General features: G+C 39.4%; 1 protein-coding gene across 3 annotated transcripts in view; it reads left to right on the top strand.

Annotated features, from left to right (window-relative positions):
• LOC122809379 (zinc finger protein 774-like) overlaps window positions 1-27,400 on the top strand; it is a 117,279-nt gene extending 89,879 nt beyond the window's left edge. For 2 of the 3 annotated variants that reach the window (XM_044080854.1, XM_044080835.1), the window contains exon 3: window positions 23,918-27,400. In XM_044080854.1, the coding sequence (XP_043936789.1) occupies window positions 24,089-25,513 (1,425 nt within the window). In that variant the 5' untranslated portion in view covers window positions 23,918-24,088 and the 3' untranslated portion in view covers window positions 25,514-27,400. Of the gene's footprint in view, window positions 1-1,298; window positions 1,422-23,917 lie in introns of those variants that run through there. The other variant, XM_044080845.1, reaches the window with a different exon arrangement.
• The last annotated feature ends 460 nt before the right edge of the window (window positions 27,401-27,860 follow it).

Below are 27,860 nucleotides of genomic sequence, written 5' to 3'. Positions count from 1 at the left end.
AGCAATCTTTCATTTACTTTTTTGAGATTTTGATCTGGTTTAAAGGTTCTTTTATGGTATTTTCATATGGATTAATCCCTCTATATGCTTGTCATCTGCCAGGGAAATTGACTTCTTAGTATCTGTTTTGTTTATCACAGGGTCTATATACATCAGTTTCAGTCCCTCTGCTCGATTATACTTTTGTTCATTGTTACGTCTGAGGTGATCTATGTCATGAATTTTCTTAAGTTTCCCCATTGATTGATATATATATATATATATATATATATATATATATATATATATATATATGTATATGTATATATATATATATATATATATATATATATATATATATATATATATATATATATATATATATATATAGTTCCACTTGAAACCATCAAATGTTCAGAACATCGAAGTTCTGATCATCGAGACCAGAACATCAATGTTCAGAGCATCGAAGGTTCAAAGTGGAAGTGCCAGGTAAGTAAAAATGTCAACTTTTGCGTGTATATACAGGGCAGCAAGGTGCCCTGCATGTTTTGTGTGTGTGTGTGTGTGTGTGTGTGTGTGTGTGTGTGTGTGTGTGTGTGTGTGTGTGTGTGTGTGTGTGTGTGCCATCTGAGTGCTGGCATTGCAGGTAGGATACGGGAAATCTCCCGTTTAGCACTACCGCATATAGCGGTAAATGGGAGATTTCCCTTACCCCACTGTAGTGCGATCTCGGAGTTGGAATCTTAAAGTAGGGGGATGTGGGGGCCACAGGGGTGCGAAGCCCCCCTGCATAAAATAGTTTTTGAATGTTTATTTCTTTTTCTGTGGTTCACTTTGAACCTTCGATGTTCTGAACATAGATGTTCCGGTCTCGATGATCAGAACTTCGATGTTCTGAACATTCGATGGTTTCAAGTGGAACTATAGATATATATATATATATATATATATATATATATATATATATATATATATATATATATATATATATATATATATATATATATATACGCTTTTGCATTTAAAATAGACAATTATTACTTTCTGATAAAACATTTTTTTATTGTTTTAATTTGTTTTCTAGCATTTTCTTATTCCCTGTTTTTTTTCCTTGCTGGAAGCTGAAGGACAAAGCAATCCGTTATTAAGCAGTTATGGTTACATGTAATTTGGTCTCATATTTGTGTATACTACAATGTTAAGTGCAGTAACACAGCTTTTGTTTGTATTTTTGATTATCACAAACAGTAGTTTCCTGTACATTCCAGGTCAATGGGCAAGTTCGCTCTTCTTAAAGTATTACAGTGATACAATACCCTGGTTTTGCCTGCGGTCTTCTGTCAAAAAAAAAAAAGAAAGAAAATATCACAATCGTTCTGCCAATGGGAACAACATCACCTATATACAGACGTTTTCTTATTTCTTCATTTGTTAACCATGTAAGTGAACTGGTCATCATGGACCTGTATATTTATTTTGTTTATTAACTGTGTAGGCCCACTGTCTGGTTAAATGGTGCTTGGAGAAATGGCGTTCCAATTCCAATTAATATTGACTGTCCATTTTATAGTGCGTGCATCAACAGAGATAGGTAATATTTTATGAGATGTCATGAAGTAATGATTTGACCTACAGCTGTAATTGAACCCATGTCACTATGCAAAAACAATTTATAAACATGGAAATTGTTTCAGCACAGCACATAGGAGTTCCTTGCACTATTAAGAATTATCAGGTTTTCACCAGTTGCAGCCTTCGTGTTCTTAACATGAATGCTAAGATTCTCCTCTTGAGCTTCAATCTTAAGTGGAATTTCTTGGCATCCACATCTAAGGCACATTATTATTATGTGTTATAGTTATTATTAGAGACCTTGTAATAACCTGCTATAGCTACTGGTGCTTAATTTTGTCATTCCATGCACTACAGTGTGTTTTTAGCTTTACAAAGTTAGCTAATGGAATTCTGCAAGCTTGTTAAAGGATGGCTGCAGTGGCCTACTGGATAAGGGACTGACCTCCTAAGCCAGGTATTGTGGGTTCATGTCACATCTGGGGTGATATAATCTTGATATAAGTAAAGGCTTTAGGGGAGAAGGGGTTGTCATAATGGTTAAGGTCTTTACCTCACAAATTACAGAGTTTGATTCTGAACTCTGGGTATTGACTAGGCTTTTAGTAGTTTGCAGACTAATAACCTAGAATTTACCTATGAACCTGTGAACGTATGAAACATCTATCAGCATGTTTAAAACTGATGCACAAGTCTACTGATAAAACTAACTTAAAATTGAGACCTGTTGGCCTTCTGAAGTCTAATATGAAGCTGTTGGATCTCCTAGTGACCGAAAATATGAACAAGGTTGTTAAAATAATAATAATAATTATATAATATATATGCCATGGTGGTACGGCGGTAGCGTTGTTACCTCACAGCAAGAGGTTCTCTTGTTCAATTCTCGGCTTGGCTTGGGAGTGCCTTCTGTGTGGAGTCTGCATGTCCTCCCCGCGGTTGGGTAGCGTTCAAAAGACATGCGTCGTGCCTTCATTCATGGTTGGGCGTCGAGCTGGCACCTCGGCATTTCGTAAAAAAATCTTCTGCCAATCATTAGCGGACCGGAGTTCCGCTGTGGCGACCCCTAACTGGGAAAAGCCGAAAGACACAGCATTATTAATATATAATTAATTATATAATTATTAATAATATAATATTAATATAATAATAATAATAATGTTAAATAGTGTGGGAAGAAATAGCCAGGGAATTGTTATGGCTAGGCTTGTATAGGCCCTAGGGCCAATAGCCTAGTACCAACCTATGAACCTAAAATTCTGATCAGGCAATGTAGGATATGTGGTTTGTAGGGTTATTGAGTCAGACAAATTTATTTTTATTGAAATTGATTGGGGGGTAGTTGGGAAAGGGCTATATGAAAGGTTGGCTAATTGGTTTGGATCAGTAAGAGGTATTGGCTGAATTAACTATTTCTTTATATTGAGTCAGTTAAAAATTGTCAGGTGTCCCAGGATGAATAAGTACGTAACACCAATAAGGTAAGTTCTTGCTAGGATTTTCAAGGGGATGAATGGAGATTTTGTAAAGAACAATATCTTCTGGAGATGTCGAGCAGGGATATCCTTTGAGCCCGGTGTTGTAGTAGTTGTTGATTGTAGTTCTTTTGCATTAATTGTGGTTCAGACCAAATGTATGGACTAGTTCAGGGGAAGTTAAATGAGTGTCTTAAGTTGACATTGCTATATTTAGTTTAATGGTTGAAGAGAATGTTGAATTTTCAAATTTATTCAGACTCTTGAAAAAGGTTTTGAGGCCAAGGTTAATATTGACTCTTTTTGTGCTGGAAGGGTATATGAGAGTGGATGTTGGAGTTTTGGTAAAGGTCTTACATCTAAAGGATAGTTGCAGGCTTCTAGGTATATGTTATAGCTATGGCTTGGTTTTGGAGAGTGTGGATGTGCTTATTAAAAGACAGATAATGGATAATTGTATAAGCAAAAAAAAAAAAATGGCTGAATTGATAAAAAGTTTCATTTCATTTTGTATTGCTGGTATGATTTATTTCCCAGGTCTGTTTGTGGTGGTGGGGTGCAACTTAAATATTTTAAAAGGGATTTTTTTCCACTTGTCTCCATTGCAGAACTCTCCTCCACATTGCCATGTGGCAGTTTAACTGACAGATTTAAACGGTTCCGTTAAGTGTTCCATGCACAACCTCATTCTCTGTATCACGTGCTCAGTGCTTGGATTTACAGTAGTATCAGTGTTTTCTACAGCGTCTTTCATTCTTGAATGCAGACCTGGTTCATATACCTCAAGTCTCAATGTTTACAAACTCATCCTTCCTGAGGAGCTTTTAAATTTCCTTTTGGTTGATCAGATGCCAACTAAGCAATCCTTTAGTCATTCTGTTTCACCTTGTGCCACTTGAACCAGTATTACGGACCTGAGTGATACTGATAGCTAACATCTCTGTTCTCTCCGTGTCTACTGTGTAATCATAACTAGTTTCACATGCTTCTCTTCCTACATGATTAGACTCAGTCCTTCCATAATCCTTATCAGTCTTTCTTTACCATCCCTTTTCTGTATCCATATTCAGACTATCCACAACTCCACCCCTTCCTCTTCCTTCATTCTCTCTTCCTGTTCTTTCTTTTCACTCTCTTCTTTTAAGTTATTTTTTAACACATAAAGGTATGTGACTATATAATGAAAAGAGTCATTCTCAGATCACACTTTTGCACTAGTTCTTTTATGTAATCTGAGATCAGAGAGGAGGAGGACCACCCCCACATGAAGGGGTGTGTGAAGTGGGCAGGATCAGAATCTGGAGGAGGTGCTCCACTGTTAAGGAAGAGAAAGTGGGGATGGGAGTGCTGATGCATCAGTAGTATATCGAGCCCTAGACACATGAAAAGACAGAGATCATAGGTTCATAGGATTATAGGTATTTACTAGGCTAATGACCACAAGGGCCTTTTTAAGCCTAGCCACACATCTCAAATCTCTGACAAGTACTGATACCCTTGATAATTGTAAGCATGATTGCAGGTTCACAAACTTAACCTCCCATCTGCCCAGCTTCTTTCTTCATGATCAATAGCCAAAAACTGGAATGCCCTCTCTGTATCAATTAGAACAACTGAAAATCCTACCTCTTTCAAAACTTCCCTTGACAACCACCTACCCTCGAGCTGGAAGTGTACCTGCACAAGGCCACCCTAGAATATGTATGCCATGCTGCTACTTACTGATCTTAATTCATGTGGTGAGAAAATACTACCGTAAAAAGAGATTATAGAAATTACACATTATAAATCTTTATTTTATACTGATTGATTGCTCAGATTTTACTACTCTACATTCCTGTTATGGTTTTTACTCTACATTTCTGTTATGGTTTTTACTGTGTATTTAGTACATATTATTATTTGTAATTCAAACTGTTAAATTCATGTACTGTGGAGCTTTTCTCCCCAGGCCTCCACTGAAAATAGGTTCTATATGGCCCAGTGGACTTTCCCAGTAAACAAAATGCAAATAAATAACTAAATAAAAGTGGAGGGTGAGGGACTGAAAGTGAGAATAAATTAATTGGGTAGGTAAAAGAGATTTATACTTGTGACAGGATCAGAATGTGTCAACAGCCAAAAAAAAAAAACAGATTGAGAAGGTTTCACTTCCATGGTAGAGAGGGAATGGAAGTTCACTGACTTTCTGAACCATGAGAAATTCAACCATCTGATGTAGGTCTATACCAGAAAGAACAGAATTCCAGATTTCGCACTAACCAAAACACAGGGATAGAACACAATGTTGCGAGGAAAACCAACTGAAATGAAACGTTACTGTGCTATCTTCTCACGCAAAAATGAGGAAACACAGTACATGACGACCACAGTAAACATTTATTAAATACAACCAAAAAATAGCAAAATGCAAACAGGAAGCAAGAGTTTAGCGCTTTCACCTATCCATCCTTGCCATCCTTGCCATCATAGAACAGATTAAATTCGATCCTAGAGGAGGTAATATTAAAGATGTATTAAATTACAAAGAAATATGGTGGCAATTATACACAGATGCCGCCTCGTCACCAGGATTGAATGACACTATTGCTATTAAACCCTTGTTGAATTAATGAACTTATATGTAACACTATTTATATATTCATTTATTCATATTCAATTGTTACATTTTTTAGTTCTAGTACCATAACATAATCACCTTAGTATTCATTTTTAAAAACTATACAGTTTATCCAATTTATTTAAGAATGTTTTTTAACAATATATAGGTAAAATATTTAATTTTTAATATTTATAGTATTTATTTGTAAACAACATTTTCAACAAATACTTTTTACATAATTGTTTACAATTTTTATTAATATTGAATTTTTATATTTATAATATATATTAATAAATGAAAATTGTCATTCAGTAACACAGTAGTGATATATATATTTATGTATTTTTATGACATAATATTAATATTAATTAATATTAAAAGAGTTGACATTACACATCCAATTTGCACACTCATTCCCTTAATTGATCTGTAAATTTAACACTATTCACAATCACTGTTATTATCATTTTTTATAATATATTTTTTATAATATATTTTTTATTATATAATTTAGTTTATATTGAATCAATTTACTTTCAAAATGTGCAATACGAGTCTATTGTAGTCAGTTCTCATGAACATATTTATTAGTTGAGATATGTCTAGTCAACGCATTTTGTTTTACATATGTTAAACATTATATTCAATTTTATTCCATTATTATTAACTATTAGTATTGAACTAATGTTGTAGAGGGGGGTTGGAGATGATATGATGGGCATGTTTAAACAGAAGTTATGTGGAGTTTCGTGTGGTTTCAACACAACATTGGCTTTGGACATTTTAAAGTAGTTTAATTCATTAAATAGTACACTAGCACTTTAAATAACAGTTGTTATGTTAGCCCAGTTTCCCGCCTAAAAGTTTATTTAAAATGGCGTTTATTTTTAATGAAGCAGTTCTGAAGAAGCCTACTATGGATAGGTGAAAGCGCTAAACTCTTGCTTCCTGTTTGCATTTTGCTATTTTTTGGTTGTATTTAATAAATGTTTACTGTGGTCGTCACGTACTGTGTTTCCTCATTTTTGCGTGAGAAGATAGCACAGTAACGTTTCAAAACACAGGGATCATGGATGTCCAGGTGAAGGTGTGATTAGCAAGTAATGGTTATGCTAGCCACTGTGTAGTTTAAAGTGGGGTGGAAGGCAATGAGATAAAAACATTGATTAGAATTTTAGGGGAGTGAGTTACACTAGGTCAGAGGGCTACAAATTAGTTAGGGTACTGAGTGTAAGTTGAAGGAATGAGAAACCTCACTTCCTACAAACCATTTTAACCTGTTGGATAGTGACTGAGAAATGGTTTAAAGCAGCAGAGTGCACTCCAACTGTGCAGGGCTATAATGCCTTCCACACATTTAGTTTAGGTCAGCTACTGCACAGGAGGGGTAGAAATGTGGCGGTGTCTCAGTCTTCATCCATGAGAGACTCACATCAAGGCTGATTAAGCAGCATGATTTACTAGAGCTTCTTTATGTTTAAGTAATCATCATAAAGGTCCAGTTTGATATATTAGCTAGATATAGCACTCCTTCTGTGACCCAAGAAAGTCATAGCACCTATTTGCAGGAACTGGAATCACTCAGTATTAGACCCAAAACCATTTTCCTAGATGATCTAAGCTATTGGTTTTCAACCTTTTTGCACCTGGGAACCAGTGAAAAATAGGACAATTATTTTGGAGACTGCTAACGCAGAGATAGAAAACATTATTTATAAGAAACGAGTTGACCATAGAAATCGAAAATACTAAGTGAGACATGCTGCTAAATCATTGCCAGGATATGAAGTCAGAAACTTCAGTCATTTTTATGAGAGACAGACCAAAAATATGGGGCAAATATCTGGATATTCTGCAAAAATCTGGACAGTTGAGAGATATGCTACCTAGCTACCTCTTGTGCACACAAGCACACACACATACACAGTCCATACCTCTCAACCTTTTAGCACAAAAAACCTGGGCAAAGCCAAAAATAATGGAGGGACAAAGCCCCAAAAATTGGGACAAACTTTAAATATCGCTCTCACAAACTTATAAAATTGCCAGAGTAAAAGGTATTTTGTTATCATGAATTTTCTGAAGGATATGAAGTCTGAAACTCAAACGTCTGTCATGATTTAGTGAATTCTGTCCTCACGGATTTTCCACAAAACCCCCCAAAAACCCACACATTTTATGAGAAACAGACTAAAAGTATGAAGCAAAAATCTTGAAATTCTGTGAAAATCTGGACAGTTGAGAAACACCTGCCTCCATCTTTTTACACAGACACACACACCATTCTTCTCAGCCTCTTAACTCAATAAATCTGGATAAAGCATAAAATAATGGGGGGACAAAGGCCCAAAAATAGGGACAGATTTTAAATGTTGCTCTTATAAACTTAGAAAGTTACTAGAATAACAGGATTTGTGTTAGCATGCATTTCCTGAAGGATATTAAGTCTGAAACTCAAATGTATGCCATTATTTAATTAATTCAGTCCTCATTGATTTGCTAGAAAACCACACATTTTATGAGGAACAGACCAAAAAATATGAGGCAAAAATCTGGACAGTTGCGAAACACTCCCTCTTTTTACACACACACACACACACACACACACACACACACACACACACACACACACACACATATCCTTAACTACCTACTTCTTACACCCCCCCACATACACACTTACCCATCTACTTACATACACACACAAATATCTACCCACCACTTAAACAAAGACACACACACACACATACACTTTATAGATACACACACACCTACACACCTGTCTACCTACCACTTAAACAAACATGTACATACATATCAGCTTTGGCCGGCTAAGGACTTGCTGTATTCAACTGGACGTATAAGAGAATTTACGTACCTTTATCTGCTCTTTTTTTCCCCAAAAAGTACAGTATTTAAATTGATTTTAACTGTGTGGAAGGAATATTAACTGAACTGGAAGTTAGTCAGTGTTTGCTGAACTTTGTTATTTGCTAGTAATTACAGGTGTGGGGGTAGTCACATTCTTTGATTTCCTGTCCTTGCCTATTTAAGTGGTACAGTGTGAAATATTTTCTGCTTAAAAACCTCAGCTTTGGCCGGCTAAGGACTTGCTGTATTCAACTGGACGTATAAGAGAATTTAAGTACCTTTATCTGCTCTTTTTTCAAAAAATACAGTATTTAAATTGATTTTAACTGTGTGGAAGGAATAGTAACTGAACTGGAAGTTAGTCAGTGTTTGCTGAATTTTGTTATTTGCTAGTAATTACAGGTGTGGGGGTAGTCACATTCTTTGATTTCCTGTCCTTGCCTATTTAAGTGGTACAGTGTGAAATATTTTCTGCTTAAAAACCTCAGCTTTGGCCGGCTAAGGACTTGCTGTATTCAACTGGACGTATAAGAGAATTTAAGTACCTTTATCTGCCTGTTTTTGTTTTGGTGTTAATCTTAGTGGCCTTGCAACTGCTCGCCCCTTTTGTAAATTTGTGTTTGGATACTCCTTCTGGGCCCATCTCATTTGCTCACTCAACTGAGTGCAGTGAGATCATATTCTGATTTCAGGCACTCCTACTGTGTACAAAGAGATCATCTGGGAAACAGAAAAAAAAAATTTAAGCTTGTTTCCTGCCTTTCCTGTTAAGTGGTATAGACTATTTGTAGGCTTCTGAGCCCCCAAGCCCTTCTGTGTTGGAGGGAAGCCTTCTAGCTTAGTTTTTTTTTTTTCTTATAACTAGCCAGTTTTCTAGTTTCAGCACTCAAATCTGTTTCTTTGATCTCAGCACTTATTCAGAAAAAAAAATTTCATCTGCTTTTACTGTACTTGTGTTTCTACCTACTTTTTTTTACTTTTGCATCATCTTAAAAGTACTCAATTGTATTTATTACTGCTTGGTGTAACTCATTCTAAGCCTTTTGGTTTAAACACTTGGGCTTCGGACCAGTTGTTTTGCACTGAGAGGGTTTGTGGTCTGCACTGTGGTGGCAGAACAGTTAGCTTACATCCTTCTAAGTTGGGAACTGCTGATTGAGGGCTCAGTGTCTGTTATTCTAAAAGTGTATTAATTCTGGTTTAAGCACTTGGGCTTTCAGGCCAGTTATTTTACATTAAGAGGGTTCGTGGTCTGCACTCTTGTGGGAGGAGAGGCTGGACTCTGCCCTTTTGAGCTGGGAATTTCTGGTTAAAGGCTTATAGTGCATGCATATTTGAACTGCTTCTTACTGAAGTTGGTGCGCCTTGTTTGCTGTGGCATAGACTGGATTCGGGCCTGCTGGATCTAGCTTTGTTTGTGTAACTTGAGTACTAATCCAGGCATTCTCTAAAGTATTCAATTGTATTTATTACTGCTTGGTAGTAACTTGATTAAAGTGTAGCTATCATTCTAAGTCTTTTGGATTAAGCACTTGGGCTTTAGACCAGTTGTTATACATTAGGAAGGTTTGTGGCATGCACTCTGGTGGCAGGACAGGTAGATTTCATCCTTCTAAGTTGGGAACTGCTGATTGAGAGCCCAGTGTCTGTTATTCTTAAAGTGTATTAGTTCTGGTTTAAGCACTTGGGCTTCAGGCCAGTTATTTTACATTAAGAAGGTTTGTGGTCTGCACTCTTGTGGGAGAAGAGGCTGGACTCTGCCCTTCTGAGCTGGGAATTTCTGGTTAAAGGTTTATAGTGCCTGAATATTTGAACTGTATCTTACTGAAATTGGTACACCTTGTTTGCTGTAGCATAGACTAGATCCAGGCCTGCTGAATCTAGCTTTGTTTATATGCTTGTTGTTTGTTTGCTTGTTATTTCCCTGGAACGCTAATTCCACCTAATACGTGGCTTCTCAGCGCTTCTGTGGATCACATAGTGATATCTGCATTGCTTACTGTACTTATTTCCTTGTTTCACTTGAAAGAAAGTTACTGTTTGTCGTTTTTGCATTTAAGTTACCTGTAACACATTGCACTTAAGTTACCTGGCACTTGCTCACTAAAGCAATTATATAAGTCTGTACTAAAAATTAAAAGCACTACACCCTCACTCCCCACTGGCCCTGGTTTTCAATTATTAAGGAATTCCCAATATTATTCTAGCATGTCCAAAGTTGAGTTGTCAATCTCCTCTCCGGTCCAGCTGGTGAATCTGGGAATCTTGAGGCAATGTTACAACTGCCTCATGTACACAGACAACCCTCTCCTCCTCCCAACAAATTCCAACACATGTGAGAGATGCAACCATATAGCCAAACTGGAGGCTAAGCTCTCTCAACTCAGTACTGGCATAACCAGTCAGGAGGAGAAGGAAACCACACTCACTACAATTCCAGTCTCACATAGACCTACCACGACAGCAAACCAAACACATAATGACACAAAAACATACTCGGAGGCTCTAAATAAAGATCTGCCAAAACAGCAGAGACCTCCAAAGCAGACACCCAAGCAGCCGCTACCCCAAAACAAAACACGTGCAACACATATCTCACAAAGCCAGTGTGCCGAACAGTCACAGCCCTTAAGACTAAACAACACACCTGATACACTTGTAATAGGTGACTCTATCGTCAGGCACACTGACATCTCGCTCACTAGGCTGAACAAGGAGAGGGTCACGGTGAGCAGCCTAATGGGGCTAGGATCCGCCCACATAGCACAAGCACTCAGGTCACTCCAAGGCAAGTACAAATATGACTCAGTAATTGTCCATGCTCATTTTGTATTGCTGGTATGATTTATTTCCCAGGTCTGTTTGTGGTGGTGGGGTGCAACTTAAATATTTTAAAAGGGATTTTTTTCCACTTGTCTCCATTGCAGAACTCTCCTCCACATTGCCATGTGGCAGTTTAACTGACAGTTTTAAATGGTTCCATTAAGTGTTCCATGCACAATCTCATTCTCTGTATCACGTGTTCAGTGCTTGGATTTACAGCAGTATCAGTGTTTTCTACAGCGTCTTTCATTCTTGAATGCAGACCTGGTTCATATACCTCAAGTCTCAACGTTTACAAACTCATCCTTCCTAGGAGCTTTTAAATTTCCTTTTGGTTGATCAGATGCCAACTAAGCCATCCTTTAATCATTCTGTCAAGTTTCACCTTGTGCCACTTGAAGCAGTATTACGGACTTGAGTGATTCTGATAGCTAACATCTCTGTTCTCTCTGTGTCTACTGTGTAATCATAACTAGTTTCACATGCTTCTCTTCCTACATGATCAGACTCAGTCCTTCCATAATCCTTATCAGTCTTTCTTTACCATCCCTTTTCTGTATCCATATTCAGACTATCCACGACTCCGCCCCTTCCTCTTCCTTCATTCTCTCTTCCTGTTCTTTCTTTTCACGCTCTTCTTTTAAGTTATTTTTTAACACATAAAGGTATGTGACTATATAATGAAAAGAGTCATCCACAGATCACACTTTTGCACTAGTCCTTTTATGTAATCTGAGATCAGAGAGGAGGAGGAACCACCCCCACATGAAGGGGTGTGTGAAGTGGGCAGGATCAGAATCTGGAGGAGGTGCTCCACTGTTAAGGAAGAGAAAGTGCGGATGGGAGTGCTGATGCATCAGTAGTATATCGAGCCCTAGACACATGAAAAGAGAGAGATCATAGGTTCATAGGATTATAGATATTTACTAGGCTAACGACCACAAGGGCCTTTTTAAGCCAAGCCACGCATCTCAAATCTCTGACAAGTTCTGATACCCTTGATAATTGTAAGCATGGTTGCAGGTTCACAAACTTAACCTCCCATCTGCCCAGCTTCTTTATTCATGATCAATAGCCAAAAACTGGAATGCCCTTTCTGTATCAATTAGAGCAACTGAAAATCCTACCTCTTTCAAAACTTCCCTTGACAACCACCTACCCTCGAGCTGGAAGTGTACCTGCACCAGGCCACCCTAGAATATGTATGCCATGCTGCTACTTACTGATCTTAATTCATGTGGTGAGAAAATAGTACTGTAAAAAGAGATTATAGAAATTACACATTATAAATCTTTATTTTATACTGATTGTTGCTCAGATTTTACTACTCTGCATTCCTCTTATGGTTTTTACTCTACATTTCTCTTATGGTTTTTACTGTGTATTTAGTACATATTATTATTTGTAATTCAAACTGTTAAATTCATGTACTGTGGAGCTTTTCTCCCCAGGCCTCCATTGAAAATAGGTTCTATATGGCCCAGTGGACTTTCCCAGTAAACAAAATGCAAATAAATAACTAAATAAAAGTGGAGGGTGAGGGACTGAAAGTGAGAATAAAGTAATTGGGTAGGTAAAAGAGATTTATACTTGTGACAGAATCAGAACGTGTCAAAAGCCAAAAAAACAGATTGAGAAGGTTTCACTTCCATGGTAGAGAGGGAATGGAAGTTCACTGACTTTCTGAACCATGAGAAGTTCAACCATCTGATGTAGGTCTATACCAGAAAGAACAGAATTCCAGATTTTGCACTAACCAAAACACAGGGATCATGGATTTCCAGGTGAAGGTGTGATTAGCAAGCAATGGTTATGCTAGCCACTGTGTAGTTTAAAGTGGGGTGGAAGGCAATGAGATAAAAACATTGATTAGAATTTTAGGGGAGTGAGTTACACTAGGTTAGAGGGCTACAAATTAGTTAGGGTACTGAGTGTAAGTTGAAGGAATGAGAAACCTCACTTCTTACAAACCATTTTAACCTGTTGGATAGTGACTGAGAAATGGTTTAAAGCAGCAGAGAGCACTCCAACTGTGCAGGGCTATAATGCCTTCCACACATTTAGTTTAGGTCAGCTACTGCACAGGAGGGGTAGAAATGTGGCGGTGTCTCAGTCTTCATCCATGAGAGACACATCAAGGCTGATTAAGCAGCATGATTTACTAGAGCTTCTTTATGTTTAAGTAATCATCATAAAGGTCCAGGTTGATATATTAGCTAGATATAGCACTCCTTCTGTGACCCAAGAAAGTCATAACACCTATTTGCAGGAACTGGAATCACTCAGTATTAAACCCAAAACCATTTTCCTAGATGATCTAAGCTATTGGTTTTCAACCTTTTTGCACCTGGGAACCAGTGAAAAAAGGACAATTATTTTGGAGACTGCTAACGCAGAGATAGAAAACATGATTTATAAGAAACCATTTGACCATAGAAATCGAGAATACTAAGTGAGACATGCTGATAAATCATTGCCAGGATATGAAGTCAGAAACTTCAGTCCTTTTTATGAGAGACGGACCAAAAATATGGGGCAAATATCTGGATATTCTGCAAAAATCTGGACAGTTGAGAGGTATGCTACTTAGCTACCTCTTGTGCACACAAGCACACACACATACACAGTCCATATCTCTCAACCTTTTAGCACAAAAACCTGGGCAAAGCCCCAAAAATTGGGACAAACGTTAAATATCGCTCTCACAAACTTATAAAATTGCCAGAGTAAAAGGTATTGTGTTATCATTAATTTTCTGAAGGATATGAAGTCTGAAACTCAAATGTCTGTCATGATTTCGTGAATTCTGTCCTCACGGATTTGCCACAAACCCCCCCCAAAACCCACACATTTTATGAGAAACAGACTAAAAGTATGAAGCAAAAATCTTGAAATTCTGCAAAAATCTGGACAGTTGAGAAACACCTCCCTCCATCTTTTTAAACAGACACATACACCATTCCTCTCAGCCTCTTAACTCAATAAATCTGGATAAAGCATAAAATAATGGGGGGACAAAGGCCCAAAAATAGGGACAGATTTTAAATGTTGCTCTTATAAACTTAGAAAGTTACTAGAATAACAGGATTTGTGTTAGCATGCATTTCCTGAAGGATATTAAGTCTGAAACTCAAATGTATGCCATTATTTAATTAACTCAGTCCTCATTGATTTGCTAGAAAACCACACATTTTATGAGGAACAGACCAAAAATATGAGGCAAAAATCTGGACAGTTAAACACTCCTCTTTTACACACACACACACACACACACACACACACACACACACACACACACACACACACACACACACACACACACACACACACATCCTTAACTACCTACTTCTTACACTCCCCCACATACACACTTACCCATCTACTTACATACACACACAAATATCTACCCACCACTTAAATAAAGACACACACACACACACACACATACACTTTATAGATATACACACACACCTACACACCTGTCTACCTACCACTTAAACAAACATGTACATACATACCTACCTCTCACTTGTCTTTTCGTGGTCCACATTTCAGACATCTTCTGGCATTCAAATTCTGCATCTACGGAAGATGAAGGCGTAAACTGCCAGTCACAGGGACACGACAAGTGTTGTGCGACTGGATGCAAAGGGTGTTCTTCTTAAAGAAAAAAAAAAACTTTTTTTTAATTAAAAAATGTCTCCCGTTTCACGGACCAGCAGGAAATTTCTGCCAGACTGGAGCCAGTCTATGGACTGGCAGTTGAAAAACAGTGATTTAAACCATCTAACTATAGACTGGGAAACCTACACCACCACTAGTGCACAAGCACAGACATTTCTATATTTTGTCAATATAAATATCCTGGAACAATTAGAGTACACACAAGGAGGAATAACATCTTGGATCTTGTCTTGAGTAATATGATTGCATCTTGGACCATTCCTTCAGTATCTTTGTCACTTGTTAGGTCTGACTATAATGCCATCGCCTTCTAAATAAAATTGAAACCAGAGATGCCCTCCACCCAAAGTACCATTAGAAATTTCTCTAAGACAAACTACCTACTCCTAAATGATTTGTTGGCAAGCTTCAGATCCCCACCAAACCCAGTTAACTCAGCTGACTATGTAGAATTGTGCACCACAACACCATACCAGAATATATACAGATGCATTGATGCATCCAGCAGGAACAAGCACAGGGCAAAAACAACCTCAACCCCCTATGGTGGAACCATAATATCAACAAGCTTTGCACTATTGTGTCCAAAAGTTGTTGTTGTTGTTGTTGTATCTTTCGGCTTTTCCCGGTTAGGGGTTGCCGCAGCGGAACTCCAGTCCGCTGATGATTGGCAGAAGATTTTTATGTATCGAGTTGCCAGCCCTGACATACAACCTTCAATAAAGGTACACCCATTCACGCATGTCTCCACACAGAAGATGCTTTAGCTGAGAATCGAACAGGATAACGTCTTACTGTGAGGCGACAATGCTACTGCAGCACCACCACCGCAGAGTAATTCCCAGAATGATAGAGCACTCGTCATTGAAATAAACAAATGACTCAGGAGCTTATGGAAATCAACAAAGTGCAAGTTTGAGGCTAAAATAGCCACCCAAGACAAAAAATCATAATGCCTTTTTAAATTATGTTTGTAATCTCAGAAGCACAACATACCAATCTGCTTTACTGATTGTGAATGATGTTACCTACACTGATGCTTGGCTCAAGATAGTGAACCTACTAGCTGATAAATTCAGATCATACTTTGCCCCTCCCTTCTCTCTGTCTGTCTCACAAGATATACTTGAAAATGACTCACCTCCAGCTATTACAAAAGACCAAGTCCAAAAGTGGTATCAAAAACTAAAAGTACTTCATCGATGGGTCCCATCAATATTCCTAGATACTTCTTGTATAGCATGAAGCATGATTTAGCCATGTCCCTAACAACACTGTTCAACCTCATCCTTCGTACAGGTTTTGAAATAAGTGAATTGCGAACAGCTACAATCATTCTTCTGTATAAGGGAGGATGTTTCACAGACTGAGGAAATTAGAGACCCATATGTCTGACCAGCCTCATGTGCAAAGACATGGAAGCACTTATCATGGAGCTAATGAATAAGGACATAGGGAAGCTCCAAACACTGGATCCATCTCCATTTGGATTCGTCAAGGGCAGGTCATTCTTACTCACTCTGGTTGACGTTTTTTTTGAAAATGCAACCAAAGCAATGTATGAAGGTAAAACAATACCTACCTGTTACCTCAACTGGGCCAAAACGTTTGACGCAGAATCGCTTCTCAGGCATAGTGGTAAAGCTAAATAAACTCCTGTGTCACCAACTGGATTAGTAACTGTGTCACAGACAGGACACAGGAGATGAAAATAGGGGAAGCTACCTCTATAAAGAGATCAGTTACCAGTAGAGTCCCCAAGAGATCAGTGCTGGGACTTTTCTTATTTGACATCTATTTTTCTTACATAAAAGCCAATACTAAGGGGTTCTATCTGACTAAGTTAGCAGATGACTGCAAGCTAAAAGCAGTCATTAAATCCCCAAATGACTTAGCCATCCTTCAGGATGATTTTCCCAAAACAAATAACCGGTGCCAGAATCATAGACTAAAACTAAGTGCCAAAAAATACATTATTGTATGCTTTATGAAGTCATCTATCCTGAGGAACTATCACATTAACTATATACCCCTAAGAGTTCATCCAGTTGTTGTGGACAGTGAACTAATTTTCGACCAACACATGTCCACTGTCATAATACTGCACAGCTTATAAACAAAGGGATTAATTATGTTTAGTTCTAGAGATATCATTATTATAGGAGATTATTGCATTTAGTGATGACTGCCAATGTCCAGGAGGGTTGTCGGTTCTGTCCCCAGTAAGAATTTACCGTTCCCTATCCACTCGTCCAGTTTCCTCTTGAACAGTGGCATAGAGGTGCTCTGTTTCACATGAATTGGTAACCTGTTCAAAAGATGCAGCAGTTGTTAGGAAATAAATCTGTCCCTCCAGCATGTCCTGTTTAAGTCGCAGGCCACGTTTAGGTCTCTGGAATGGGTAGCCCTAGTCCCATTTGATATACAGATATGCAGCAAGTTCATTAGGTTTGGGTCTTGGATAGCTCTGTAGGCCAGGCATAAGTCTCCCCTAAGAAGTCTATATGATATGGAGTATAGTGGCAGGGACTGTAGTCGTTCTGTATAAGACACATGCCGGAACCATTGATCTTCTTTGTTAGAAACCTCTAAGGTCTCTCTAGTTGCTGTGGGTGCTTAGTATGGTACATGCTAAATGGGGCATTATACTCAATTATGGGCCGGATAAGTGCTGAGTATGGGGGGTTATAACTTCTTTTGCTCTCGAAGCGATGCCTTTACTAATCACGTGTGCTACATAGAAAGCTTTCTTTAGTACAGCAGACACATGGTGGTCGATGTTAAGGTCTTAGTCAACTTGTGATCCCAGGTCCCTTACCAGTTCATGGGTAATTAGGGTATTGTTGTTGATTTGAGAGTGTGAGGGGATAATGTTTGTGCCAAAGGGAATGATGATGCATTTCTTTGCATTCAGTTTGAGATCACGACTAATACAGCAGTCATTGGTCTGCGTGAGACCCTCTTGGAATATACTGACATCATTTGGGGGTTCAATGATTGCACCTAGTTTGCAGTTGTCTACAAACTTGGTCAGCCACAACCCCTTAGCTTTGACCTGAACCTCTGAGAAGTATATACTAAACAGGTGGGGACCAAGCATTGACCCCTGTGGCACCCCGCTGGTAACAGGTCTGCTGGTTGATGTTGTCACCCACTTTGATAGTGTGTCTCCGGTTTGTGAGCCAGTTGGCAAACCATCTTACAACAAAGGGGTTTATATTCAGTTTGCTAAGTTTATTGGCAATGCCTGAATGTGGGATTCCGTCAAAAGCCTTTGCCAGGTCGAGGTATGCTGTGTGCACAGATTTGACCTCATCAATGCCCTTGGTCACATTTTCAAAGAAATCTGCTAGATTTAACAGGCAGGATCTGCCCTTCACAAAGCTGAATCAGGTAGGATCCAGAGTTTGGAGGTCACCTATGTCTTTATTTATGAGATCCATAATGATATGTTCCATGGCCTTACAGATGAGGCTGGTCAGGTTTATGGGTCTGTAATTCCCCAGATCTGTTTCTAGGCCACCTTTGTGGAGGAGAATAACTGTTGCTGTTCTTTATTCTGCAGGAGCAAAGCAGGTGGTTAGACTATGATTGAAAAAGGTACTTAGTAGTGACGCTAGTTCCTGTTTTAACCTGTTTAGAAGACAGCCTGGGATGCCGTCTGGTCACATAGAGGCTGTGTTTTTTGCCTTGGACAAGATTATGAGGACCTGCTCTTCAGATTTGTAAGGTGGGGGGAAGTTTGAGGGAAAGTTTGTTGTAAGTTAGGAGGGGATAATGGAGTGAAATTTTCACCAAACCTATCCACTAGCAGGTTTGCTATCTCTGTGGGGTCAGTGTGTGTGATGCTGTTGGCCACTAGTTCTGCACATGCTTGGGTCCTACCCTTTAGGTTATGTACATAGCTGTAAAAGGACTTATAGGTTCATAGGTTGGTACTAGGCTATCGGCCCTAGGGCCTATACAAGCCTAGCCATAACAATTCCCTGACTATTTCTTCCCACACTATTTACTTCCCTGGACCCCTGTCTAGCAGGGTGACAGACATAATCCCCGGGGTGAATTTCTCTCCAATCGTCAAGGTTCCTTTTGAAGAGGGCCAAAGAGGCGCTCTGCTTGACATGTATGGGAAGACTATTCCAGTGTCTGGGGAGTCTCTGGGTCAGGAACCTATCCCTTCAGCATGTTTTGTTTATTGTGATGACAAGGTTTAGATCCCTGGAGCATGTGGCTCTGAAGGATTGGGATTTCTTTAAGTGTAGCATGTCCAGCAGCTCTGGGTTTAACATGGCCTTGTATGTTAAGCAGAGATTGCCTCTGAGTAGACGATATGCGATAGAGTATAGCTGGAGTTTTTTAAGGCGGTAAGTGTAGGGCATCTGCTTTAGGTCTGTGATTCTTTTAATGAAGTATTTTTGCGGCCTTTCCAGTTGTTGCAGATGTCTTGTGAGGTACATACCAAAAGGGGCGTTGTATTCTATAATGGATGTAATGAGGGATGAGTACAGTGAGACAATAACCTCCTTTTTTCATGGATGAAAAGCCTTTAGTGATGAGGAGTGTGACATAGAATGATTTCCTGACTGTTGTGGCGATGTGGTTATCTAAGATGAGACCACTTTCCACCTGTGTCCCTAAGTCTCTTATCACACTTTCGGTGTTTAGTGCACTGCCACCTATGTGGTAATTCACTGGTACCTGTTTTTTCCCAAAGGGGATAACTATACATTTCTTGGCATTGAGCTTGAGCCCATGGCTCTGGCACCAAGCATCTGTTTCTGTAAGGCCCTTTTGTAGAGTATCCACATCATTTGGGGATTCAATAATAACTCCCAGTTTGCAGTCATCTGCGAACTTTTTTAGCCAGAGTCCCTTAGTGTTGGCCTGTACTGCAACTGGAAAGGCCGCAAAAATACTTCATTAAAAGAATCACAGACCTAAAGCAGATGCCTATCACATAATAAATATTATTATTATGTACTTTCTGCACATTGTATTTAGCTGTTACATTTTTTTGCTTTCTTTCTTTTTTACCTATTGTTAAACTTTAAATGTATGTGTGAATATATGTTTGTAAGAATGTAAAATGTTTTTTTGGAGCTTTTCTCCCCAGGACTCTATTGAAAACGGGTTCCTTGTGGCCCAATGGACTATCCTGGTAAACCAACTGCAATAAATAAATAAATAAATAAATAAATAAAACGAGCTGTCCCAGGACTGAACCCTGAGGTACTCCACTTGTCACTTGTCTGGAGCTGGATTTGGAGTCGGCTACTCTTACAGTGTGTGTCAGTAAACCAGTTGGCAGCCCATCGAGTGACTTAGGGATTAATGCCCAGCTTAGCAAGTCTATCTATGATTCTAGAGTGGGGGATGGTGTCAAAGGCCTTGGCGAGGTCCAGATATGCTGTGGGAACCACCTTACCCTCGTCCATGACTCTGGAAACTGATTCGAAGAAGTCAGTCAGGTTCAGGAGACAAGATCGGCCCTTCACGAACCCAAACTGGGTGGGGTCCAGTGTTTGAAGGTTGCCGATGTCTCAAGTTCCATGATATACATTCCATGGCCTTGCAGATGAGGCTTGTCAGACTGATGGGGTGGTGGTTCCCGGGATCCAAGGTGGATCCCCCCTTGTGGAGTGGGATAACTGTAGCTGTGCGCCACTCAGTGGGCATGAAGTCTGAGGTGAGGCTGTGATTAAACATAACATTTAGGTGAGGTGCCAATTCATTTTGTAGTTCATACAGTACACAACCTGAGATGTCATCTGGTCCCATGGATGCTGTATTCTTAACTCTGGAGAGTGCATTTTTTAGGTGTGTGGCCATTATTACCGGAATTTGGCAATCTTTCGGTATTGAGATGGGCCTTTAAGAGGGTGAGAGGGGGGTGAAGTTGGCACTGAATTAATCTCCCAGGATATTGGTAATTTCCTTGGGATCAGTATATTTAATGCCATTCTGTTGTAGCTCAGAGCAGATCTGAGCATTGCCATTTATATTCTTGACATAGTTATAGAATGTCTTGTGGTTGTCTTTGGAATCTTTGGCAATTTTATTTTCATAACTAGCTTTGGATGATTTTATGAGGGATCTCAGCTTCTTACTGAGGCCAGTAAGGGAGTTTTTTGTATCCTAGGATTTTCCTCTTTTCTGCAACAGTTTTCTTCCTTTTGTTGTAAAGTTTGTTTATGGCAGGGGACCACCAGATTGGCTTCCTTTTTTTGGAGGAGAGCATCTTGGTTATGGTTATCCTTGGCTGTACTTGTTAAGTTTCTCTCAGAGGAGTCCTTGGAGGATTTGACAAATTGTCTTATTTGCCTATTGAGGCTGAGTAGGGTGCTTTTTCATTGTTGGGGCCTTGCCTTTGTTTTCTTGGAAAGCAACGTTTTTGTGTTTATTGTAGTTTCCTGATGTTGGATGTCCACCGCGGCAGTTTGTTTTTACTTGGGGCTCTGGCTTTGATTCTTTCTGGTATGGCAGAGTTTATACACTTATAGAAGTGATAATACAGGGCTTTAGTGTAACCTATGGTGCAGTTACCACTTCCAGCGTGGGGTGGGGTTTGGAATGCATTTATGCCTTCACTTAGGAGGCTATAGTTTGCCTTGGTGAAGTTTTTTAGTCTGATTTCACCCTTTGCGAGTTTTGGTGTGAGTGCCAGCTCAAAGGTGACTGATTTGTGGTCAGTTTTAACTAATGAGGGTTGGACAGTTGCAGCAGTGCATCTGTTTGACATGTTGGTGAGGACCAGGTCCAGAATGTTTGTCCCCTTGTCGGGATATTGTCAATTTATTCTAGGGCATTTGAATTAACAAAGTCAAGGAACGTTTGCGGTGGCGAGTTATGGCTACTGTAGGTTTCATAGTTGATGGTGGGATAATTGAAATTCCCCATAGCTAGTGTGTTCTATAAAATTTGGATTGTCTCCAGTTTTGTCAAGTAGGCTTCATGGGCATTGCGAGCCATGGAGGGAGATCTATAACTGGCTCTGACTTGAATGGGGGTCTTACCCGCTGTAACCTGGACCTGGAGTAACTCCATGGAGTTGTCCAGTTTAACTAGATGTGAGGTGAATTTTTCTATAATATAGATTGAAACGCCGCCTCCTTTGGTTTTTACACATTATTTTTGTGGTCTAAAGGTGTGGATGGCACTGTAGCCTTGCAAGGCCTTTTTTATTCAGCCATCATTAGGCCATTCATTGAGTATAGTCTCTCCTTTGGTGTGTATCTCTCTAGACACATGCAACTACTGGAATACCTACAGAGATACCTTACTAAAAGGATATAAGGCTTAAACAATGTGTCCTATATGGACCAACTCAAAGCCCTGTCACTATACTCAGCATCCTACACAATGCTAAGAGGTGAGCTGTGTCTGACATACCATGCATCCTTCGATCCATTACTGATGGACATACTGCACATCAGCAAGTCAAACGGCATCAGAAATACTTGGTCCAGGGATCAAAACCTCATCGGCAACATCAACAGAATAGTTTGGAGGGACACAAATGTCTCACAGAGGATACCACTGCTCTGGAGCAGACTCTGTATCTACATAAAACAAAGCTCATCCCTATCTATGTTCAAGCGCAACTTGGATCCATGGATGTGTAAATTTACCTAAGGACTGCCCACTGTATTACTAATGGACAGAAGCAGCTCTTTTAAATGCTTTATCCCATACATGGGTCCCCCCAAAATAACTAAGGCATGACCCCACTTATTTTTACTTAGAGTAATATATAATTATCAACCATGAGATGGATAATGGTAATCTAACACCAAATGGGGTAGGTTAATTCAAGCACCAAAAACATACCTCTCAACCTCTTAGTGCAATAAATCTGGGCAAAGCCTAAAGTAATGGTGGGGGGGGGGACCAAAAACAGGAACAGATTTTAAATACTGGTCTTAGAAACTTAGAAAGTTGCTATAATAACAGTTTTTTTGTTAGCATGCATTTTCTGAAGGATATGAAATCTGAAACTCAAATTTATGTCATTATTTTGTGACTGCAGTCCTCAGTGAAAATTTTACAAGGGACAGACCAAAAATATGAGGCAAAAATCTGTGCATTCTGGGAAAATCTGGACAGTTAAGAGGTATGACAAAAGGGAAATTGGCTAGGCTTTAAATGGCCCACAAGGGGTAGCTAGCCTAGTACTTGCCTACAGACCTGTGAAATACCTTGCTGAGTCACACAGCCACATCTTGGACTGCAAAAGTGCTGAGTCACACAGCCACATCTTGGGACTGCAAAAGTGCTGAGTCGCACAGCCACATATTGGACTGCAAAAGCAAAAGTAAATGCAATGTTCATAAAGTAAAGAAAGCAAAACAAAGGCATAGCACATGAGAAAAATCATGTAAGCTGATCTGTGTAAATAAGTATATTTTGGGAGTAAAAACTATATCTAAGCTGAATATGAAATGTATCATTTGTAAGATATGATAGAAATCTTTTACTGAAGTTTTTTTTTAATTTATTAAAAATCAAAATTATTATGTATTGTGTAATATGACTTAATCTCTTTCTTTTCTTAAAATAATTATCAGTTTTATAACTATAATAAGGTAATTCAGATTTTGCAACATGATGACTCTTTTAGCACACCTGTGGTTAAGTAAAGCATTTATTGTTGACTTAGCAAAGCTGCCAAAAGGTGTACAGTGCGATGCATTATATTTTTAATCTTTTGTTTCATCCATACTTTTGGTCATTTCTTTTAAGTCATTGCATCGATAAGCATATTAGCAGGATTTCATGTGAAGGTGCTACAGGGAAAGGATAAATGTGGGGGCATTATCTGTAGCAATGAGAATTAATGCTTGGAGTTTAGAAGGATTTTGTGGTATAATTTATATTAATTGAGACTCATTGGTCTTTTTCTGCCTTACAGAGTGTTGAAGAGAAGACCTGTGCTGTGTTATATGACTGCTGATGGCCTAAACTTGTGAGGATGGAGGAACCTACATGATCTCAACAACTTCAAGGAAAAAAAAGTCAATATAAAAGACTGAGTGGAGCGAGACACCATTTTAGTATTTCAGTGAATGCATCTGCTGTCTGAATGACCCAGCTACCAAAGGGGATTGGCATGGCCTGTGGAAGACAACTGTATTCCCTGCTAGAAAACAAATACAACAAGATCCACCGCTCACAGAGTCAGGAACAAGATGACAGCACTATTCTGAAGGATTATCTGAGTAATAGACAACCTAGTTTAGGCAAAGCCAATGCCTTTAGTAGCCGTTGCTCAACTGACATGCCACTCATGCAGGGTTTGACTTTTCAGAAAGATCAGCTGCAAGCCTGGAAAACCATCCCTGGCATGTCACAAAGTAATGTCTCTAGGACCATAAAGGATGAGTTTCAATCTAAGGCAGAGTCTGTTTTGAATGGGTCATGCACTTCCTTTTTGAACCAACGTTTCATACCCAAGGCCAATGTGCAGGCTTTGAAAAACCATGCTGTAGATTCAGTAAGTAGTAAAAGTGAGTTAGCAATGCATCTGAAGAGTTCAGGAGTTGCAGCTGTTCTGAAACCGACTGACTGGCATGGAGAACCCAAAAGGTTGCCTTCAAGTATTTTGGGCACAAGAATTTCAGAAGGCAAGCCTCTTGTTCTTCCAAGCCCTCAGAAGAGGGCCTCTTATTGGCTGGCACGTGCTTTAAAGGGACAAGACTGTGACTCCAGCCCCACGATTAGTATGAGTTTAATGAAGACCTATACCAACAGATCACACTTTCTTAAAGAAGAAACCATAGAGACCTCCAATACAGAGCCCATAGATCTCAGTAAGAAGGTTGATCATACTAAATTGATTGGCCCCTTGTCACCAAACCAGAAAACAGAAGAAAAAGATGTAATCATGAGAAAAACTATTCACAACAGACATTCAGAGACAGCTAGTGAAGAGCTATGCAGTTCTAACACTGATGCATCAAAAGATTCTGGACCTGCAGCTCACTCCACTCAGGAATCAGAGAGTGGGGAGGGGGTTCAGTTTGGAAAATACCTTTTAATCGATAGTCGAGGGATGCCGTACACTGTTTTTATGGAAGAGTCAAAACCAAAAAAGAAGCTTCTTGATCCTTTGCCGAGCCCTGTATACACTGTACTGAAGTCTGCTTTGCCCAAGAATGATTATACTTGTCCTGTGTGTTTGCGCAAATTCAGTTATCTCTCATATTTACAGAGACACAGTATTACCCACTCTGAACAGAAACCGCATGTCTGCAAAGAATGTGGCAAGTCTTTTAAACGCACTTCACACTTAGAGCGGCACAAATATACTCACTCTGGGGAGAAGCCTTACCAGTGTGAAATCTGTCAAAAGAGCTTTCGGGATGCTGGTGAATTGCTGCACCACCAGCGGGTCCATACAGGAGAGCGTCCTCACCAGTGTGATGTGTGTCACATGCGATTCAGTGAAAAGCATGCCCTGCAACGACATATCCGACGGAAACACCTAAAACAGCTCTCTTTGCAATAGTTCTATGACATCCCTGATCATTGTACATTTCAAGCATGTCAGACTGATATGTTCCAGACATTTAGGCACAGATGAACATAGGATGTGCAACTTATATTCTGTGACAAAATTTTAGAAACTGAACATTACTTTGACCAGATGGGTTCACTACTGTTGTTTGTCACTGCTTTAGTGAATTTACACAGTTTGACCTGGAAGTAGGAGCTACTGACCTCTGCATAATGTCTGTCTAGTAGCTGTTGTTGATGTTAAGCCTTGATAACTTGTAGAAGTAACATAAAGAGGCACAACTCAAGTATAACCACTCTTTCCTCTGGAGTGCAGTGTCACCCATGTTGGTTGTTTAGTGGTGTAGCATAATTTGAGGGGAGCATGAGTTAGAGAATGAACGTGGTAGTAGAATCTGCAGGTCATCATGCTGTCCGGTGCACCTAATTTTTGGTTAACATAACCAGATTAGGAAACCCTAATATAGGCTTCTTCCTGTGACTTTATTGCTTTCTATAAAATGGTCAAAAGATTTAAAGCAGTCAGAGCCATACTTATGAAAGGTAGCTAGCACAAGTCTGATGTAAGAAAGCCCATATACAGCACACAGTTCATTTTTTAAGTAAACAGTATGTCTCCTTTGTGGTATGCAGAAGAAAGTTGTAACACTTGGCTAAGACACAGTATGCCCCTAACGTGCCACCTGTCTTTAGCAACACATGAGCAGTTAATTACATAAACCATGTTTTGTACTCATTATTTATTCCCAGTAGCTCCAGGGACAATGCAAATGTGATACCTATAGAACTTGGGTTTAACCTCATAACCATACCTGTCCAACTTTTAGTGCTGTATCTCTGCATTTTCTATAGAAATGAATGATCCCTGTGTACGTCTACATTTCCATAGAGCAACTTGTGTTATGCCTGTAGTGTTTGGATTGTCCTGTAAGCAGCAGTGTAGAGATGTAGTTATAGATGTCCACCCTTGTCCTTAAACCCTGTCACTTCACCATTTTTGAGTGGATAGGAAAGTGATGCAGATTTTATTTCGAAGGGGTCCTCCATAGTGGTAAAATACTGGGGTACATCCTTCCTATGCTTCTCACTTGACTCTTAAATGCCATGACCTCACAATCATGGTGGAGACATGCATCATCTGGCTCACTTGTGGGCTTGGGGCATGCTCACTACAGTGGTTCCCAGTTCTTTTCAGCTGCTCATGTACTTTGCATTTCATGCTGCTGTTATTCCCATGGAAAGTTCCTGTACTCATTGCCCAAGAAGCTTATTCCTGACAAGCATGGCTTGCTTACATAACCTCATGGTAGGTTATGAATTATTCCTTAAATGGGAACACACTGATGTAGGTCTTGATTACTTTCTGAATATCGGAGAGGGACAGCAGGGGATGCTGCAGGCCGCATGACCCTAAATAGGCAACATTGTGTCTTTATACTCCAGAAAGCTTCTCCATAGGATGTGCCCGGGAGAAATTGTCAGTGTAACAATTAAAAACAAAAAAAAGTCTCTGGACAAACTCTGTAGAGTTGAGCTTTTATTTTAAAACTACATTTCAACATATTATCTAAAGAATTTTTAAAATGAAGGTTCAACTTGTAACAAAGGAAATTTAGAGATGACCTCCATGATGTAACTTTGGAAACATAAAGTATAATATATACACTGAGACACAAGGTATTTCCAATATCTTTACAAACAAATTTACAAACAGTTTCAGCACATTGGTATGTATGGCCACTAGTTTACTGCCCCCAGACAGTGACACTGTCCCAAACATAACTCATGATCATACTGAAGCAGCCATGATTAAAATCAAAACACCACTTTTACAAACCCAGATAACATCCTGGGTAGATGTTCTTCATCTCACATTGCTGCAGTCATAACCTGTGGGTAGTCCGCTGTCCTCGGTCGGCCCGAATACCAAAGTGTTAGGCTGGCGTCGGTCATGGTCGCTCAGATCTGACATCAGTACGCCGTGGTACTAAAGCGCATGACCGACGCCATATCCTCAGTCTTTCTTGCCGCATGGTCCGAAGCAGAAGCAGCGTTTGCAAGTGCCGTTCGGCGTCCTGAAATTTTCGTATTCTGAGTTTCAGACCGAAGACCAAGTTGGGCTAAGTACCCCGTTGGGGAATATTTTTGTCTTTTCTTGCCTCAGTTATATCCGGATGTCAGAAAAAGTGAATAATTGTATTTCTTGTGGGAAACAGATACCTCATAGGGATTACCACTCTCTTTGTATTCCTTGGGCCTGAGCACGGCGTTTAGTCGGGTGTCGCTTTTGTGCTAGATTTAATAAGCGCACCATTAAACGCAGGTTAGATTGTGCTAGG

Source organism: Protopterus annectens, chromosome 1.part1 (genome assembly GCF_019279795.1).
Source record: "Protopterus annectens isolate FY-2018-M chromosome 1.part1, PAN1.0, whole genome shotgun sequence".
NCBI classification, from domain to species: Eukaryota; Metazoa; Chordata; order Ceratodontiformes; family Protopteridae; genus Protopterus; species Protopterus annectens.
The sequence above is the reverse complement of the archived record's forward strand: the minus strand, read 5'-3'. Positions and strand labels throughout refer to the sequence as shown.